Below are 19,946 nucleotides of genomic sequence, written 5' to 3' on the forward strand. Positions count from 1 at the left end.
ATGAGTTCAAATTCACAAATGTTTCATGCCAGGCAGGAACTAGGCTGGCTAAGATTTTGGCAGATGTTCATCCTCTTGGCCAGAGAGGCCCTCTGGTTTATTGCGGTCATAAAAGGCTGAGAGCGAGGTCACTGACCTTGCATGTTGCAGAGTACAATTAAGCTACAATTAAGTTGGTAAATAGTAAGAATTATTGTGCCTCCCGTTAGAGACTTGAGCCACATTTTCCTAAGGGCAAGAGCTAGTGGAAATAGGGAAAGAAAGTGTTTTTAAGTTTTTTCTTACTTTGAAAACGTCTTTGCTTATAAAAAAAAATTATATATGTTATGTATTAAATATATTGGCTTAAATGTAATTATGCAAAGGATTTAAGAAATGTTGGATTCTTATTTCATATAGTTGTAAGAGTTGTAACTATCCTGAAATTAAGTCAGCCATCAGCCCAGCCCCCCTGTCGGGCAGGAAAGCACCATCAGAGCACTCTAGACAGATGGTTGTCAGGTTTTTGTTTAAAGGAACCTCCAATGAAGGAGATCTTTCATTGATGATGCGTACAAAAGATCTTTGATACCTGTTTAAAATAGAATTAGCCACCATCTGTTTTAGCCATCTGCTCTATTTTAGAATTAAGGGGGCAAAGGTGATTTGGTAATTAAGGTGCCTTGTAGAGGTTAATGGCTACTTGTTTGCCAATTATAAATATAGCTTTTATTTCCCATAAAAGGCAATAGGAAATGGTTGTATCTTTTGTGATTGGTTCTAGCAAACAGCCAATAGGAATTTCAACCAGGCTGATTGGACAGAGGCAGCCAAAGGAGGAGCAAGGGGGCTGGGTTAAGGAAATATAAGTGCTGGCCATAATGGCAGGAGGCCAGGCCAGAGCTTGGTAACCATATACCACTGTGCCTCATATTTATTTGTCTGACAAATAAATTATTATTTTAATTTCTCTATTGCTGCGTTGAATATTTCATTCCAGCTAAGCGTTAACCACAAGCAGGGTGCTACATTGTCTCCAGCGGCCATTATTCAGAGAGACATTATTCTGTCTCTCATCCTGGAGGTGGCAGAGAGCCATTAAGACTAGCAGCCATCAATACTTAAGCAGAAAGCAAGGACATGCTAGCAGACAGGTAAGTGAAGTACAAAGTACAGAGATTATGGCTATGCCAAAATCTGTCCTTCAGTTTTCTTGCCCTGCAAACAAATCTTCTGTTTTTCTCCCTCATTCACAGGTTACTTTAGAATTCCTTTAGCATTTTCCTGGATGCAGCTCAGAGTTTTCCTTATTACTGTGAGGTGGCAGGTTTTGTGTCTGTTTTAACTTCAACGTTTTCCCAGCATTCTGCAGTCCCTTGGCCTTTAATTGAAGTTCAGAAAGCAGTGAGGTTGGCTACCAAGTGTCTGGGATTGGTGTACTTGCTAATTTGATTTAAGGGAAGTCCCTCCTTTTGATTTTCATTTGAAAACATTTCTTTATAAGTAAAAAAGACTTAAGAAAGTTATGGGGAAATGCCCTGGAAAGTGTGGTATAACAACTGTTTGACACAACATTGCTTAACAGGAATCTAATTTCCAGTAAGGTTAGTCATATTGGTCCTTTTTTTAGTAGCCTGAGGACCATAAAAAATGGAGAAAATTGAAAGCCCTCCTTCACAGGGGTAAGTAGCCTTGTTGTGCAGAACGTGCTGTTTACTCTCTTCTTAAAAAAAAAAAAAGTCTAGAGGCTCACCTTCTGAGTAATTTAGAATTCTCATCACCATATAACTAATAATCAACAAGAGTTGCTGACAACTGGCCATTAATTTTAATTTTCCATTGTCACAGAAGGAAAAAAAACAGTAGAATTTCAAACCCAATGGGATAATCAGGTTCAGAGGATTGAAAACAATTTGCAGGGCCTTTTCCTTTCTTCACTATACAGACCATTTGTTCTGCCTGGCTCTTGGCAACATCCCAAATATGTCTGCTTTACAGAAAGGGAGACTTTATTCACTAAGTTGAAGCAGTGTCCAAGACAGGTCTGCTAGAATTTTTGCACCTCTCACTCATTCATACACAGCCTGGGTTTTATGTCACAGCTCTTAGAGTGGTTCTGTGGCAGAATTTAAAATAAAACAGCTTATCTTTGAATCTAGGTATAACTACACAGAGAGAACCAGTTGTGAGATGTTATTAAAAACAGGGTTTGTCCCAGAACTGATCTGCGTACACCACGAACCCTCAGCAACTGTTTGATGGAGGTGAGGGAAGGGAGTCTCCTATTTGAGCAGTGTATCTCTTTCCATGCATTCTCTCCATCTTTTCACATCTTCCATGGGATGGGCATATCTCCCCACTGGTGTTTCAGTTTCTCATTAGTCCAGCTTTATGTTCAGCTATCCACATTTCCACAGCAGCCTTGAGGTTTTTTTGGGGGATTTCTTTTATAGCCCTTGTGAAAATGCACCGACATTTCAATGCAATTTTTACCTAAAATACATATTTTTGGAAAACAATTCCCCCCCAAATAATGCATTTTTGAACATTATTTTCACTAATTAATTCATTTTTATTCACACTTTAGCTCAAGTCTATTTATTTTTTGTACACATTCCTCGCTTGGAGAGCTGCAAAAATTCAGAGAAGTGCATATTTTGAAGTATGGCAGTGTTCTGAAAAGAGCAAAGCAGGTAAGTTCACATTTAAAGGTGACTCTAAATGAATTCCACATTCTAATGTGACCAAAAGACAGAGTTCCAAGCACATGCCGCTCATCTATTATTGCTTTCTCTTCTCTCTCAACTATGAGGTGACAAGATGAGGGCTAATACCTGAACTCCAGCCTTCCAAATCTGAGAGTGAAAGCATTGCCAGCATTATCCTTCTCCCCTTCTGCATAGTATATTCCTTTCAGGAAAAACTTTTTAAAAACATCTGAGTTGCTTAAAGGCCAAGATAGAACAGTGATGAAGACACGTCTCAAAAGGCTTCCAATTCTTTACATTTTATTTTTCCGAATACTTTATATTTAAGCATTTAGAAACATTTTTTCCATGTCTTGTCAGTTAATGGTAGGGGAAGTATTAGATATTTTAAGCTCCACAACTTAAAGAACATGACTATTTCTTTATTATTCACACTATACACATATAAACTACCTGTGCTGAGGTGATGGGCATAATTCTCCATGTGCTATTTCACCTGCAGTCCCATTAAAAGAAAAAGGGGGGTGGATTGTATGGGGGTCAGAGTTTGGTGAATTCTGTCCCCGTCAAACTGATTGCCCAGACTGTCCAATCAGAACTATGTGATTCGCCTTAAGACATCCTCCCAAACTTATGCAATGGGTTACTTCTTTTAGCACTGTGGTCAATGGCGGAGCAACATGCTGCAGCCCCTGGAGCACAGAACAGGCGGGGGCGTGGCTGGCGTGCGTCCCAGGGGCATGATGCATCACCCGCGGGGGCATGGTGAGTGACACAGGGGCAATATGCAGCTGACTTCACAGACTGCTACGTGGCAGAATGCTACAAAACCATGGACGCCATCTTTACAATCCATTCTGAGGCATTATAGGAAGTCCAGCATGCTTTTGATGAGTCTATTGCTCCTTTGACCCATGTACCGCATGGTCCATCTCTCTGTGGCAGAGATGGGGAATCTGCAGCCTTCCAAATACTGTTTGACTACAATTACAATCAGCCCAAACCAACCATGTCAGTGGTCAAAAATGATGATGGGACTAAGAATCAAACAACATCTGGATGGTCACAGGTTTTCAGTGCATCTGTATGTGTGTTGAAGAGAAGAAGAGTAGAAGAAGAGTTTGGATTTGATATCCTGCTTTATCACTACCTGAAGGAGTCTCAAAGCGGCTAACATTCTCCTTTTCCCTTCCTCCCCCACAACAAACACTCTGTGAGGTGAGTGGGACTGAGAGACTTCAGAGAAGTGTGACTAGCCCAAGGTCACCCAGCAGCTGCATGTGGAGGAGCGGAGACGCGAACCCGGTTCACCAGATTATGAGTCTACCGCTCTTAACCACTACACCACACTGGCTCTACTGGCTGAACACCCAAATACCATCCCTACAGATGTCTGCATTGGAGCTGTATTGACACTTCAATAGGCTTCTTAAAAATAATAATAATTTTTTTTAAGTGTTAAGAGTGCCGCATTGGTTTTAAAGTAATTATTTTTATACCAGGTGAAATCATATATAACATTGTGGGGATTTTTCCTTCTTTTACCAGTGACCACCTGCTAAGAAATGCTGTTCAAGTATACATTTCCACATCTTCTACCATTGGCCAAACAAGCTGTGCATTTTATTTTTGCTCCAGATTTTAAGTACTCACATTGGAGGGGCTGGGTAAATAAATGAATATATTCACTGGTGCATTTACATTTACAGCCACAGGTAGGTGTCACAGGTAAGCACTACTGAAATCAGTGCACCCCAAGCAAGTTCAGAGGCACACACTGCAATGGCTCTTGAGCAGGTATTTGTCTTCCACAAGCCATTATGTCTTATTTACACATTGCTTGGAGTGTCAAATGTAGATACTACAATGGAACACATTTCTCAGTCATAACTGGTGGTGATTTGCCAGCATAGTTGCATCAACGGATTGCAGTTTTTATTTTCAACCCAGAAACTCACTGTGCATATATAACAAGCCGAATGGAGTTTTCCTGTGCTGCCAAAAAACGTTGTCCAAGACTAAATTTACTGGAGAAGCTTATGCTTTGTACATACCTAGTTTCCATAAATTCTTTAAACAGCCACACTGATTATACGTCTGAAAGCAAAATACAAGCATCTAATATGTGCTATGTCTCAAATCAGAAGAATTAATTGAAATTATTTTCCAGTTCTTCACCTCAAGTAACTTCTGCTCCCACTGTATCCCGACAGATGCTTACAGTACATTGGCGATTGTTGCTGGACTCGTCAACCAAACCAAATATTTACAGAACCAGTAATGACAAAATTGTTTCTATAGTTTCTGAGGGCTCCCTTGGTTATCTGTTATAAATGGGCTTAATCTGAGTTAAAGTTTCAGCTTCATAAAGACATGCAACTAATATAGGCCTTGCTGCTAACCCCAAGCAAATGAACACTTAGGAACTAGATAGACTTTACATGTTCCAATGTACTCTTCTCACAAGAGTCAATGCACATCTTGTTGGATGTGCATTGGATAATGTTCATGATCACATGCTGTTTTCCTAACATCGTACAGTTTAAGCTGACGAGAGTCTCATCATAAACATTAGGCAGAATAAGATTCAGAAGGACTTCAAGGTCTCCATATCTATAATAGGATCCAGTAGCTGAGACCAAATAGTAAGTGAGTTGACATAATGCCCAGGTTCATTATTATTTCTAAGTCACCAAAGCATATGAGCAAGTGTGTTTATGCCAACATTTGAGCTCATCCTCCAGTTTCAATGAAAATAAATAGAAGGAGTGGAGTTAAAAGAGAGTCAAGAAACTGTTGAGCACAAACCAGTTACTCATCACTCCTTCCTGTCTCTTGGCTGTCGCAATAGAACTGCTCCACGTGGCAGATTTTTATAGGTATGAAACTGGGTAACAAACTAATTGGGGGGAGAAAAAGAATATACGGGACAGACTAACAACCAACACAAACCATTTATCCATCCCCATAAAGCCCACTGAAAACTAAGCGTAAGGCAAACACATTTTGTTTTAAAAACAGCTATAGCTATAGCTAGAATTATTTGAATGCCAGTTGCAATATACATCTGTTCCAATCGCCCTGCACAAGCCATTATTACACCAATATCTTGACGAACATGAAGACAAACAGTTTACTATAGTAATCTTAACAGCACTTGACTTGTAAACACAAGTTAATCAGCAGATCCCTTGCATCTGAGAAGTCGGTCATTACAACAAAGAAGAGAAAGTTCTTGTGAACGTCAGGGTTATATACGTTTTGCCACTTAGTTCCATTCTTTAAAGCCACTAATTTGGCTGGAGTTAGTGTGGTGGTTTTGATCTATAACACTTTCATAACATAATTTTGCCCTGACAGCAAAATTAAGAATTCTGCATGTTTCTAGAGACCTTTGATTAGTTATTGTAACATGCAGTCAATCAGTAATTGAACATTATGGGCATTGGTTTCCAGAACATTAGTTTATATCTCTCTAGAAAGAACGAGAACATTCCATTCTCTAGATTTCACCCCGATGTGTTTGCTACCCTGTCATCATTTCCCACCTCATTTCCCAGGATAACATGATTGTAAATAGCCATAGTAGTCCAAAGCCGCTATGAATTGACTTTCTTCACTTGTCCCCCCCTTCCCTGTGTTTTTATCCCATTGATTCAAATCTGGATGGCATCAGTAAATGAAAACTTTGGTTTGAGAAACTTCATGCCGACTAAGGATGCTTGTTTTTGCTACAAGTTGTACATAGCAGGTTGGCTGCATCCAGGATGAATGGTTGGCCTGTCAGCAAGGTCTCGCACTCCAGGCAGGTAAAGTGTTGCTTGTGCCAGGTGAGGCCTTCGACTCGCTGGTAGTCCTCAGAAAATATTATCTGTGGAAGTAAACAACTCCATTTATCATGTCACTTTCTTCCTAGAGCAGGCCAAGTCCTATAACTGCTTCATTATGGAAGCAACACACAAACAAAGCAGTTGACAAGCCAAAACGCATATAAAAGAAAGCAGTGTTTGCATCATTACTATTTAGCAACACACCAAAAGAGGATATCTCTCAACATAAACTACGGAAGCAGTTTGGCCTAGCTAATTCAAAGCTGTAGGGCATGTTTATATTCCGCTTTCGGTTTTTATAGAACCTCTGCTTATTAAAATAAAACTGAAACAAAAAAAGAGCACCTTAAAATGCTTCTGGTTTCCGTGATTTAAATATATTTCAAACCTTCACAACAGCTCATGGTTAGCGAGGAGAGAGGTTAAGTATCAGCCCAGTTTCAGATAACAAGGTAAGGCAAATGCAAATCCAAAAGTCCCTGGAGCAAAAAAGATGAGGGAGGAGTAGAGTGGCTGAGAGATCATCTCCATGTTGACATGGTCCTGGTAAGTCATAGTTTAGTTCACCATGTTAGGAAGATCAGATCACTGAGTTGAATTTAACGTGGTCCTTAGTGCAAGCAGAACGACCTGCTGTGCAATGGGACTTTCCCCTTCTCCTCTTCCCTCACCTGACCCCTACATCTATTCTAGGGTTTCCTCCAACCCTCTGGAGCAAATCTGGGGACAGTGTGGGGCAGGAAAACTCGGCTGTGCACGCAGAAGTCATTCTACTCACACTTTTTTCAAAGCTGCACACCACTCCCTATATTTCTGTGCCTGGTACTAAGCAGGTTCCTCCTTGAGTCGTTATGGTTCCACCCCCATTCACCTGTTCCATTTTCTATTCCTCAAACCCACCAAAATCCCCACCCCCACCCAAAAAGCACTCACATACTAGAGGCAAGTATTCATTTTGCAGGGGCATTTGGCCAAACGCAATTCCTCGGAGCTGATAGTTTCTTACAGGCCGAGAAATTCAGAGCTATGCAGGAGAAGAGACTTCCATTTCCCCAGCTGTCATACCTCGTCACAAGCCGCACAGCGTGGCCTTACGCTCTCACAGTAATGACGCCCACACCAGATGGCCCCATTGTTCCAGAAGTAGATCAGGTCCACAAGCGGTTCAGAACACTTGCAGCACACAAAGCATGCGGGATGCCACTGGCGATCATAGCCTCCTCTGCTGGCATATACCACAGGGGATTCTGAGGGCAGCACCTGCTTGCAGAGGTCGCAGAACTGAAGAAGAAAGTAAGGCCGTAATGAATATTCATCCACCCTTTTGCAAGGAATAATAAAGCACCGCTCAACTAATTCACAGCCAAAGGTACAATTTCATGCTTCGTGTCAGCCAGCTCCCATTCACCTTAACCTCAGGGCCAGCTTTTAGGATCTCATGCCTTAGGCCCTCCAAGTGGAAGCATTTTGATCAGCCACAGTGTGCAAGTTTATTGCATGCTGTAGCTCAACACATCAATCGGTGTCACTGCATGAAGACTCTTCATGGCTCTGTCGCCAGCACTGGCAAGAGAACGGGACAACGTTGGTCCATGGCTACAGAGGGAGGGCAAAGCATGTTGAAGTGTCCTAAGGGTATTTCAGCAAGTATTCCAATTGTAACTCAATTGCAAAAAAAACAAACAAAAAACCCGAACTGAGCAAAATGTAGACTACAATGAAGTCTTTCTCTCTTCTGGGTCATGTTAAGGCATCATAGAAATAATAAAATACTAATCGTTCTTTATTGCAAGAACAATCTTCAGAAATTAGATTCATATTTGTAATACTTATTTGTTTTATTAATTCAACTGTGATCTCCCGTGATGGATTACAATGCAGATAGCAAGCTATATAGCAGACAGTCGGCTTTAAAAAATAGTAGCGATATGAATCAAAACAGTATTCTGTAGAGTTGGGAAAGGTTCTGAAAAGGAGATGATAAACAGGATGGAGCAACGCTCTGAGGGAAGTTTACAACATTTGGGGCTACTTAGCTTAGAGAAAACATGATACAAGTGTATAAAATCAGCCAGAGAAGGGGGATAGAGGAAAGCTTTTCTTTCTCTCATAGACCAGAACTCAGGGATATCCAATGAATGTTAGAAGTTCCAGGACAAACAAAAGAAAGTATTTCTTCACCTATCATAACTTATTTACCTATTAACTTCTACTTGTTAATAGCTGCAAGAATGTTATTGGATTGAAAATGGAAAGTTACATATACCCTCCCTGGAAACAGTGGCTTAATAAAGTTTGAGATTTGGCTAAGGCAGCGAAAATAACACCTCATTTATGAGTGCAAATGGCAAATGAATATAGAAACAAATTCTAGGAAAAAAAGTTGCACTTTATGCAACATGGCAAAGAAAATGGTTACTTCCTGCGTGTGTTTTTGTTTTTAAGTAACATTGTAATTTCATGTTAATATTATGCTCCCCACAGGCACTTGGCTGGCCACTGTGAGACGAAGATGCTTGACTAGATAGCTCTTCTCGTGTTCTTATTTTAATAAAATGTTATTGGGATTTTTGATCCTGTTTCCTAGCAAATATTGCCAAATATTACCTGGGAGAAGAGAAGGTTGAAGAAGACTGGAAGAAATTTAAGATTTATTTAAAAAAGCATTGTAATTTGGTTGAATGTTAAGAAGGATGCTAGATCATAAATAATTGTGCACCACTAAACTAGATGGAATTAGGATGACAAGTGAGATTGAGGAAAAAACATAAATCTTTGGGAGGATTATTAGATTATATTTTAAATGAATGGGATATAAGAATGTAAACAAGATGATAAATTGCGGGTAAGAATTGACAATGATGCAAGTGGGAGCGGGAGACGTGAGGGAGTCCAATGAAGTTAAGAAAATATGTTATGATATATGTTTCATTGTTTTTATTTCTGCATTTATGTTTAAAAATTTTAATAAATATAAATAAATAAATAAAAATATTGCCAAATATTTTTTTAGTAGCATTCGTGAAGACTTGTATGGCTGTTTTCAACAGGGCTTGTGTGATTATGGGGACCTCCTAAGATAACTGAGGCCTAAGACATGCCCCGTCCTTCTCTTTAGCTTCACATAATTATTTAATGACAGAGGTTGAAGGCTCCAGGGGAAAGATTCAGCAAGCTATAATGTTGACATTCAAATATAGATCCTACCGATCACCTTAAATTATTGAATTATTACATTACACTGGTACCTTGGGTTAAGAACTTAATTCTTTCTGGAGGTCCGTTCTTAACTTGAAACTGTTCTTAACCTGAAGCACCACTTTAGCTAATGGGGCCTCCTGCTCCCACTGCGCTGCCAGAGCATGATTTCTGTTCTCATCCTGAAGCAAAGTTCTTAACCCGAGGTACTATTTCTGGGTTAGTGGAGTCTGTAACTTGAAGCATATGTAACCTGAAGCGTATGTAACTCAAGGTACCACCAGGGGCGCCGACTTATAAAAAATATTGGGGGGGCCCAAGACCTCCAAACCGCTGCTGCTGGGGGACCGAAAGGGGCGAGCCCCGGGCTGCCCCGACCTTAAGTGAACCTGTGAGGGCCCGCCCTTTGCGGCAGCCGATTGGCTGCCGCCGTGGGCGGTGAATATTAATGAGCTAGGGGGAATCCCCGCTTCTCGCGGGGCTGACGCCAGCCCCGCGAGATTGTTGATGGGTCGAGAGCCCGCAACCCCACCCCCTCTCTAGATCGGGAGTGGCTTTGTTTTTCTTAAATTATTGGGGGGGCAGAGCCCCCCCAAACAAATTTTTGAGGGGGCTCGGGCCCCCTCAGGCCCCATGGAGTTGGCGCCTATGGGTACCACTGTATTTGTTTCAGCCTTTTATAGTCTTGGGCTGTAATCTTAATTCCTGGCTAGCCATGGCAGCAAAAAAACATTTTTGGTTTTCTATTGGCTACTGAATGAGGGGGACGGACGGACACTGGTGGTGGGCAGCTTTTGCCTGCTCACTGCAGACTCACTGGGGTGCCCCTCACCAATGGAGCTTCCTTGCTCGTGGAACTGGACAGCTTCTACTCCACTGAAGCCCCCTCTAGCATAGCAGATTCAGAGTCTGGTTTGCTCTGCCCATTATGAACTTTCTCCCATGCTGTCATGCAATAAAATAAATAAATAAATAAATAAATAAATAAATAAATAAATAAATAAAATTTATTATTTATTATTTATCCCAGCCCATCTGGCTGGGTTTCCCCAGCCACTCAAAGAACAGTACAATTAAACACTATATGGTTAAGCGTTGAGAGTGCTCTAGTTTGATCTTAGAAGGCACGCAGAAGAAAAAAAATTGCCTCTTTTTGATATAAGGCTAGTTTGTTTGTTTTTAAGTCTCTGCTATTGCAACCGTAAGGAAAGGCTGCTGTTCGCCTCTTGAGTATCCACGGTGAGAACTTATTTTCAATATGTGGCTTATCACATTGCATGCCAATGAATATTTCCTTAGTTAATACTGACAGCTTTTTATTTCCATTTCCATTTCCACTGAAATAAAATAAAACAAAAACAGCTTCCCCACAGAATCCCTCCCTTAAGTACACAAACCACTCTTTTCCTGTGAAGGGAAGCTTTGGCATCAGTGGAATATTTGTGTTCCAGCCCCAAGCTGAATCTCAAGAAAAGGACTCGGAAAGCCAAGACTTGTACATGGATTTCCCTAAACTCTTTGAAGACTGCAGTCTTTCGCCTCTTCCTTTATTACGAGCTTGCTATGCAAGTTGACGACGTCACTGAAGGCCTACGGAGAGATGTTTTGCACTGGGGGGAGAGGTTTAAAATGAGACTCCAAGAGGTAGTTACTATGGGTTCAGTCTTAAGACATTTACACCGAGTTGTGAGAGGTTTGGACTGAGAAGAGGCCTCTACTTGCTTCTGGCAGCTTAGCCAGTTTCCTGCAAGTCAAGTAACACAGGCATCACTTTGCCAGTGCAGACCTCCCTGTTTCTGCCCACTCAGTGTGCATGTGCAAGGCCTGCTTGCAGTATCCCTGCTAGTGGGGATGGGTGGAAAGCCCTGACACAGGGCATTCTGAAGAAGGGGATGAGCCGAGGAAGGGGCTGAGCATCCATGGGATCCTCAGGCTGCGGTCACAGCCGGCATCGGAAATGATCACAGTGCCACTATGGAGTCAGGACACCATCGATTTCCTCCTCCTCCTGGTGCTGCTGCTGCAAGTGACTAAGGTAAAGGTAAAGGGACCCTGGACCATTAGGTCCAGTCGTGACCGACTCTGGGGTTGAGGCGCTCATCTTGCTTTATTGGCCAAGGGAGCTGGTGTACAGCTTCTGGGTCATGTGGCCAGCATGACATGGCGAACCAGAGCAGCGCACAGAAACACCATTTACCTTCCCGCCGGAGCGGTACCTATTTATCTACTTGCACTTTGATGTGCTTTCAAACTGCTAGGTTGACAGGAGCAGGGACTGAGCAACGGGAGCTCACACTGTCACGGGGATTCGAACCACTGACCTTCTGATTGGCAAGTCCTAGGCTCTGTGATTTAACCCACAGCGGCACCCGTGTCCCCTGCAAGTGACTAGGTTTGCCATATTTCAAAAAGTGAAATACACCAACATGGGCTGCCACACACCTGGATTTTCCTGGACGTTTTGCCAATTTCTGCCAGACACCGCTTCCGAATGCAGAATTCCAGGTACGGCCAGGAAATTCCGTATGTATAGCAACCCTACAAGGAACCGGACTGGGGATGTTGCTCTGCAGTTGCAGCAGCATAAATTTTGAGTTGCTTTGGCCCTAGGTTTAATTGTATAGACAGGGCCGGATTTAGGTTTGATGAGGCTCTAAGCCTTTATATGTCCAGCTGTCCTTTGTCAACAACAAATTGCCACTGTTTTTTGTGCTGGATATATGCTATATGGTAATATATGGACCTAATAGGTATCTAAAGCCATTTACACATAACAAAATATGTATTTTATCAAAGTAATTGTTGAACTGAAATACAATTAAAAAGAAGTATATTAATAGTGAAATAATTATTAAGCTCTAACTTAAAATGATTTTTTATTCATAACAAACTTAATAATGCAAACACATTGGCACTTGGCAATAACAAAAGTTCCTTTAGAAACACAATTTACAAAGACTCATAATCGAGTCTCTAGAAACTTGTTTTAGCATGAAATAATAATAGGTGTAAATATATGATTTTGTTTTTTATCATATTTTGGAAATATACATCCAGTTTTTTCCCCTTTAAATTTTTTTGGGGCCCCCAAGAGAGTGGGGGCCTAAGCCATAGCTTGTTTAGCTTATACGTAAATCTGGCACTTTGTATAGATGTCCAACAGGAATTCCCCCATGAACTGTGGCAAGTCCCCCCCTCCCAAAATCAGTATAAACTGTGCTAGTTCACCATTATCTCAGATTTTAATGCTTGAAGCTTGAGCCACCAAAATTATGGAATAACAGCAAAAAGCTTCAGTGTCCCCCCCCCCAATCCAAATGGTTTCAATGTTTGGCACTAATACTGGTGTTCTCTAATGTCTTGAAAGCTGAAGTCCTTGTGGTTGAACAAATGTGGGTACGTTTTCAGTGAGTGTTTATTTGACTGCTGTTGGCTTCAAAGAATGCTCTGGAACAGAGGTGAATTCTGATTAGTAGTGGATGGAAAGCTTGGAGGTTTTCATGCTTCTGCATCCTCTTTGCACAGTTTGTTTTCTTTCAACAGAGCCAGGGTAAAATGGGCAAAGGAGTGACTTCTCCACCAGTGCACAGAATGTTCTGTAACCATTCAGGTGAATCTGACTAATTTACTAAGATAGTACAGTATTGACTCAACAGTGCAGTTAACTTGTAACTCAAGCAACATGATTTTTTAAAAATCCAAACTGTAGTATGTATTCTTAACGACTGCATTCTTAAAATCACAAAAATCCTTATACTTTGCAGAGATGCAAAAATTAGATGCATAGCTATGCTGTCACATTAAAGACTGATAGATATATTTGTGGACCAGAGCCCAAATAGATATATTTGTGGACCAGAGTATTTTTTACAAGCTGGCAGAGTTTGCATTAAGAAACCTGTCCTGTAGTTTTGCAAGGGATGCAAAAAGAGAGGCCTACTTGGTCCTGACCAGGGCTGGATTTAGGTTTGATGAGGCCCTAAGCTACTGAAGGTAATGGGGCCCTTTATATGTCCAGCTGTCCTTTGTCAACAACAAATTGTTGCTGTTTTTTGTGTTGAATATATGCTATATGGTAATTTATGGGCCTAATAGGTATCTAAAGTCATTTGCACATAACAAAATATGTATTTTATCAAAGTAATTGTAAAACTGAAATACTATTAAGGTGGTTCGAATCCCCGCGGCGGGGTGAGCTCCCGTTGCTCGGTCCCTGCTCCTGCTAACCTAGCAGTTTGAAAGCATGTCAAAGTGCAAGTAGATAAATAGGTACCGCTCCGGCAGGAAGGTAAACAGCCAGAAGTGGGGGGTGGGCAAGAGGGTGGGGCCCTAAGCTATAGTTTGTTTAGCTTATACTTAAATCTGGCACTGGTCCTGACCTCCCTTAGAGTTGGGAGGTCACTGCTAAGTTTGAGTTAGGCATAGGGCTGAAAGTGTTTGGGCTAGGATGGCTAAAACTGATTTAGTCTTAGGGTACCGCTTCTTCCTTTGAGAACCCAATAAAGAATTAGCAATTTTGCACATAATTATTTACAAATATGCCAGCAAATGTTATACTGTATAGGATGCTAGAAGACTCCATCCAAACTTGTATCATCATCCCTGGGTTTCCCCTCATCTCTCAGAGAAGTAGGGAACATGCAAGTGTGTATAGCAAAAAGTTTTTTAACAGGAGGGTCAAAACCTCTGTACGTGCAAAGGGACCACACTCAATGTGTCATAGAAAAGGGTCGTTATTGCACTGAAGGAAACTAGTCTGTGAACAATGTTTTGTGGCTTTGCAGATTCTCACTTATTGCTTCATAATGGCAGCCTGGCACAGCAAAGTGCTGGCACATCACACACAATTCAATTTTTCCGGAGAATTATAGAGTAGACGTGTAATTGCTAATTTATTTATTTTTTTAAAAATCAAGATAATCAGATAAAAATTATAGGGATTTCAGCAGTGTGATGGTACGCTTACTGCCAAGTATTGAGATGTATTCTAAACAATTTGAACATGGAAGAAGTTTTAAAAAGTAGATCTTTTTTGAGAGAACACCAGGAACCTGCAGTTGTAAACCAAAGTGAGAAGCAGTCACTTTGCATTGTACTTTGTTTTAAATTCTACAAGATTTTATCAACATCCTAACACTTGTTGATTGAATAGCCTGAGGACAATCTATCTAACCACCCATCCGCAGCCCTTAACATGGGTGCCATTTTGCTAATCCAAACAAAAGCTTAAATGTTCCATTTTTTGGAATGTCAGAACCTTCCATGGAATTTTGCAGAGCAGCCCCATAGTTTAGCAGTCTCACGACATCTGCACAAATGGAGCTTTTGTAATTGCTTTTCAAAGAATTTAGCTTTTCCACTGGTGCCCAAAGGAAAAAAAATAAAGCATTAAATTCTTCTGGAGAATAAACACCACAGGTATGTATTTACTTGGAGGGATGAACTTGCAGTCAAAATAAACCTCCCTTGCCAAGATGGTTTTTACAAATGCCTTTAAGCGGAAGTCTTAGCCTTCAGATAGGAAGGGTAGTGTGTATTTTTCCCCCTAGAATGGGTAACAAAAATCATTCCCAGACTGAGTCACTGCAACATGGTCTAGCAATGAACTTGCAAAGGGTTTTCACTGTTTGTAATATTCCCCCTTTTGATAGCTTGCCCTCTACAATCCCCCACCTAACCTTGCTCTAGCAAAAATTTGAGCAGAGGCTGAGACACTATCAGATATGGGGACCTTTCAGAGCCAATACAGTGGTAAAAAAGGTAAAGGTAAAGGTACCCCTGCCCGTACGGGCCAGTCTTGACAGACTCTGGGGTTGTGCGCCCATCTCACTTAAGAGGCCAGGGGCCAGCGCTGTCCGGAGACACTTCCGGGTCACGTGGCCAGCGTGACATCGCTGCTCTGGCGAGCCAGAGCCGCACACGGAAACGCCGTTTACCTTCCCACTGGTAAGCGGTCCCTATTTATCTACTTGCACCCGGAGGTGCTTTCGAGCTGCTAGGTTGGCAGGCGCTGGGACCGAGCAGCGGGAGCGCACCCCGCCGCAGGGATTCGAACCGCCGACCTTTCGATCGGCAAGCCCTAGGCGCTGAGGCTTTAACCCACAGCGCCACCTGCGTCCCAATAATACAGTGGTACCTCGGGTTAAGTACTTAATTCTTTCCGGAGGTCCGTTCTTAACCTGAAACTGTTCTTAACCTGAAGCACCACTTTAGCTAATGGGGCCTCCTGCTGCCGCTGTGCCGCCAGAGCATGATTTCTGTTCTTATCCTGAAGCAAAGTTCTTAACCTGAAGCACTATTTCTGGGTTAGCGGAGTCTGTAACCTGAAGCTTATGTAACCTGAAGTGTATGTAACCCGAGGTACCACTGTATGTACGTTTCACTGCTGCTACAGAGCACAGGGCAAGAAAGAAAAAAAGAAAGGAGCTCATACCTGCAAACTCTACTCCCCAAGCCCACCTTTTGGCAGTCCTCCACCCACTTCTGCCCAACCCATTCCCCAATCTGTCTCTCTCCCCCTATTCAACTTACCAGCTCACCCAATTCACACATCCATGACATTGCCACCAGTTTGGAAGAATGGATAATCAAGATGATAGAGCAGGCATAGGCAAACTCGGCCTTCCAGCTGTTTTTGGGACTACAACTCCCACCATCCCTAACCACTGGTCCTGTTAGCTAGGGATGATGGGAGTCGTAGTCCCAAAACACCTGGAGGGCTGAGTTTGCCTATGCCTGTGATAGACTATGCCGAAATGGCAAAGCTTACCATGAGGATCAGGCAACACGATGAGAAGAAATTCTTACAAGATTGGGTAAAATTTATAGAATATGTTAAAGAACACTGTAAATATGTTAAAACATTAGCAGGGTTGTTGTAACATTTACGATGTGTTAAATATGGACAATGTATTTATAATTAAGATTTGAAAATTACAAAGGAAAATTAATTATATGCAAGATGATGAATGATTGAATTAGGAAGCCATGGCAAGTGGGAGGAAGTCAAACACGATGAATTTGGTGTATAATTGAATGTAAAAGTGTTGTCATTTTAAAAAATCCTTGGAAAATAAAAATATTTTAAAAAAGACATTGCCACCAGTTTGTTACAAAGGTTTTTCAGAAAAAGCTCCAAAATTAGTAAGTTTGTAAGCATGACGGCCTCGTGAACTCAAGGACTAAGATTTCCAAGATTACTGGGGAGTCTATACCGAAAAATACACTTAAGTTGTTTTAAGCACTTCTGGCAGACAGATTGTTTTCTTTCATTAAACCACATTTGGCCAAACACAGAAATATTCTCCATCCCTTCCTATGCAACTCCATGCACTATGTATCCCGATTATATGCCTCCAGGGAAGCCTTTGCATACTTACCAATTCCTGCCCTTTAGGCACATCACCCAGGGTTCCATTGGTAGAAACCACTTCTTTACTTGCAGGAATGCCTTTATCAGGTTGTTTCCCGTCATCTTTGGCAGTTCCTCCCTGACCTGGCAGTGCAACTTCCCCGACGCCAAGAATGCCATCTTTGTATTTCTTCACAAAGTCCTCCATCAACTTTATTTCACTCTCTGAAAGGCCCCGGCAGTGGGAAGGATCCTGGTCATAAATAGGAAGCTGTCTCATCAACCTCCTGCGACGATAATAAGCACCTTCTGTACCAGCCACTGGCTGCATTTCTTTCGAAATCAGTTCCATGTACTGGGTAGCCTGATTTACATGCAAGGAAAAGAGAGAGACAAGATAATAATAATACCTTTATTGTCAATGTACAACCTGTGTACAATGAAGTTAACCGAGCCTCCCCCACCCCACAGACAATCTTATTGCACTCTGTGTGCTTGTCGCACAACACACTAACCCCAAAAGTCAGTTGCACTCTATTATTTTCCTTTCAGCAGCCTAACAGCCCACGGATAGAAACTGTTTTTTAGCCTGTTGCTACGACTGATTATACTTCTATATCTCCTGCCCGAGGGTAGAAGATTAAAGAGGTGCTGTCCAGGGTGTGAATAGTCCCCGAGAATTTTTCTCGCTCTCCTAAGGCAACAATCCCTTGCGATGTCATCTAGCAGGCTCAGGGGACAGCCCATGATATGATGTGTGGTATTCACCACCCTCTGTAAAGACTTTCTGTCCGTGGCTGTCAAGCCAACGTACCACACTCTGATACAATATGAGAGGACACTTTCAGTTGTGGACCGGTAGAAGGAGGTCAACAATTGTTGTTTAACATTGTTCTTTTGCAAGGCCCTGAGAAAATGGAGTCTCTGTTGGGCCTTCCTAACCACCTGAGTTATATTGTTTTTCCAAGTGAGGTCTTCACTAACGTAAACTCCCAGAAATTTAAAGGAAGAGACTCTCTCCACACAACGTCCCCTGATATACAACGGGGCTAGTTCCCCTCTCTTCCTACAAAAGTCCAACACCATCTGCTTTGCCTTGCTAATATTTAGGTGCAAGTTATTCTCTAAGCACCATGTAGAAACTTTTTGAACCTCCCCCCCCCCATACGCTGATTCATCTCCACCTGTGAATGCATCAAGTGGCATATAGACGCCAGAAGGAACGAGAATGCCAAAGGCTGTCCATCTCTGTGACTTTGTCCACCATTTTACTAGGGAAGCCACTCTCTACGCAACACAGCAGATGACTCAGATCTTTGGGGTTTCTCCCTTGCATACAGTAACAAAGGTGGGGTTGGGAGGCTGCAGAGTCACTGCTGCTTACTGGGAGAGTGCGAGGGGCAAGGTGGTGGGGAGGGCAGGTGAGGGCAAATGTGCTGGCAGGAGCACTGCATTGGCTCCCCCACCTTACCACTCCCAAAGCTGAGAGGTCAGGCGAACAATGCCACCAACACCACCTGTGTCATCTGCTACTGCTTGTATCCCAAATGGCAGCACAGACAACCAGTAAGGACTTTCCCAGTGGTTCCACACCACAGCCACCTGACGTGAGTCTTGTGCAGCCAAACTGTATGTCAGGTTTAGTCAGAGTACAGAGCATGCAGCAGAGATACTGTATCACAGGGGAGGGAAACGTGCAGCCTCCCAGGTGTTGTTGGCTCACAAGTCCTGTTTTTCCTGAGACATTGGCAATGCTGGCTGGGCTGATGGGAGTAGAAGCCCAACAACATCCAGAAGGCCACAGGTTCTCCATCCTTGCTGTATCATGTCAAAGGCTTTTCACATTTTCATTTTTTTTTAAAGCATTTCCCCAAGTATTTATATACTGTTCTTCAGCAAAATTTCTGGTTTTATACAATTAAATTGCCAAAAACAAAACACATAAGACAACTGGAGGATAAAAAAACAGGTACACAAAATTTTTAACACTTGCAAAATATACAACTATGCTGTACATGTCAAAATTCCAACAGTTTTACTCTGACAAAGGTCTGAAGCTGCTAGACTAACTTCAAAAGGCAGCTCCATGTATAACATATTACAGTGGTCCAACTGAGAGGTCACTGGGGCACAGTTATGCCTTATCAGGATTTCTAGTCACATGAGGTGACTATGAAGCAAACATGAATATAATCAGCCTGCAGACATGGGGAAGGTCAGGAACTGAGTGGGCAGAGTCATTGGGGTGTGACTCATGCGAACATTTGTATTCAGCTGAATGCCTGAACACAAGTCTTGTCTACATCCTTGGACCACAGAAACTGTAACCCACCCCATAAAATCAAACCAGATGATACTGTTAACATTCTCAGACACTGCTGCAAATGAGGCATCAAGGTCTAAGCAAATATATGAGCAACTTTATCTTTTTAGGTGTCTCATAAAGTCATCACAACAGGCCCCCTGAGGATTTTGGGATGATTACTTGTAAGGAGGATTGGGCCTAGTCTTGAACCACTCAGAATAGATATGCAATATCTATCTATCACCTATCATCTATATCTATCTATCTATCTATCTATCTATCTATCTATCTATCTATCTGTCAAGGTTTCCTTTTCACTGCTTTTGGCTTGGTGACAACATACCTTGCTCCTGCCAGATAGGGTAGGACACAGATGCCCCATCTCTGCCCCATTCCAGCCTAAGTTTGATTGACATCCCAGAAACACAACAGATTAAGAAAGAGCCCCAGCACACATCAGGTGTCACAAAAACCAAAGGCACAAGTCCAAAACTTCAATCTCCCTTAACCTTTTTGGCATCCCTAGTGTCTAGCAAATATTAAGTATGTGCCTGGAGACATGCTTCCTATTTATG

General features: G+C 42.0%; 1 protein-coding gene across 1 annotated transcript in view; it reads right to left on the reverse strand.

The window, feature by feature from the left end:
* Nucleotides 1-2,966: 2,966 nt before the first annotated feature.
* LMCD1 (LIM and cysteine rich domains 1) overlaps nt 2,967-19,946 on the reverse strand; it is a 55,924-nt gene continuing 38,944 nt past the window's right edge. Inside the window, exons 4-6 of the mRNA XM_079963876.1 lie at nt 17,095-17,430; nt 7,583-7,798; nt 2,967-6,558 (exon numbers count right to left, since the gene is read on the reverse strand). Coding sequence (XP_079820002.1) covers nt 6,400-6,558; nt 7,583-7,798; nt 17,095-17,430 — 711 coding nt within the window. The 3' untranslated portion in view covers nt 2,967-6,399. The remainder of the gene's footprint in view (nt 6,559-7,582; nt 7,799-17,094; nt 17,431-19,946) is intronic.

Source organism: Podarcis cretensis, assembly GCF_951804945.1.
Source record: "Podarcis cretensis genome assembly, chromosome: 2".
NCBI classification, from domain to species: Eukaryota; Metazoa; Chordata; class Lepidosauria; order Squamata; family Lacertidae; genus Podarcis; species Podarcis cretensis.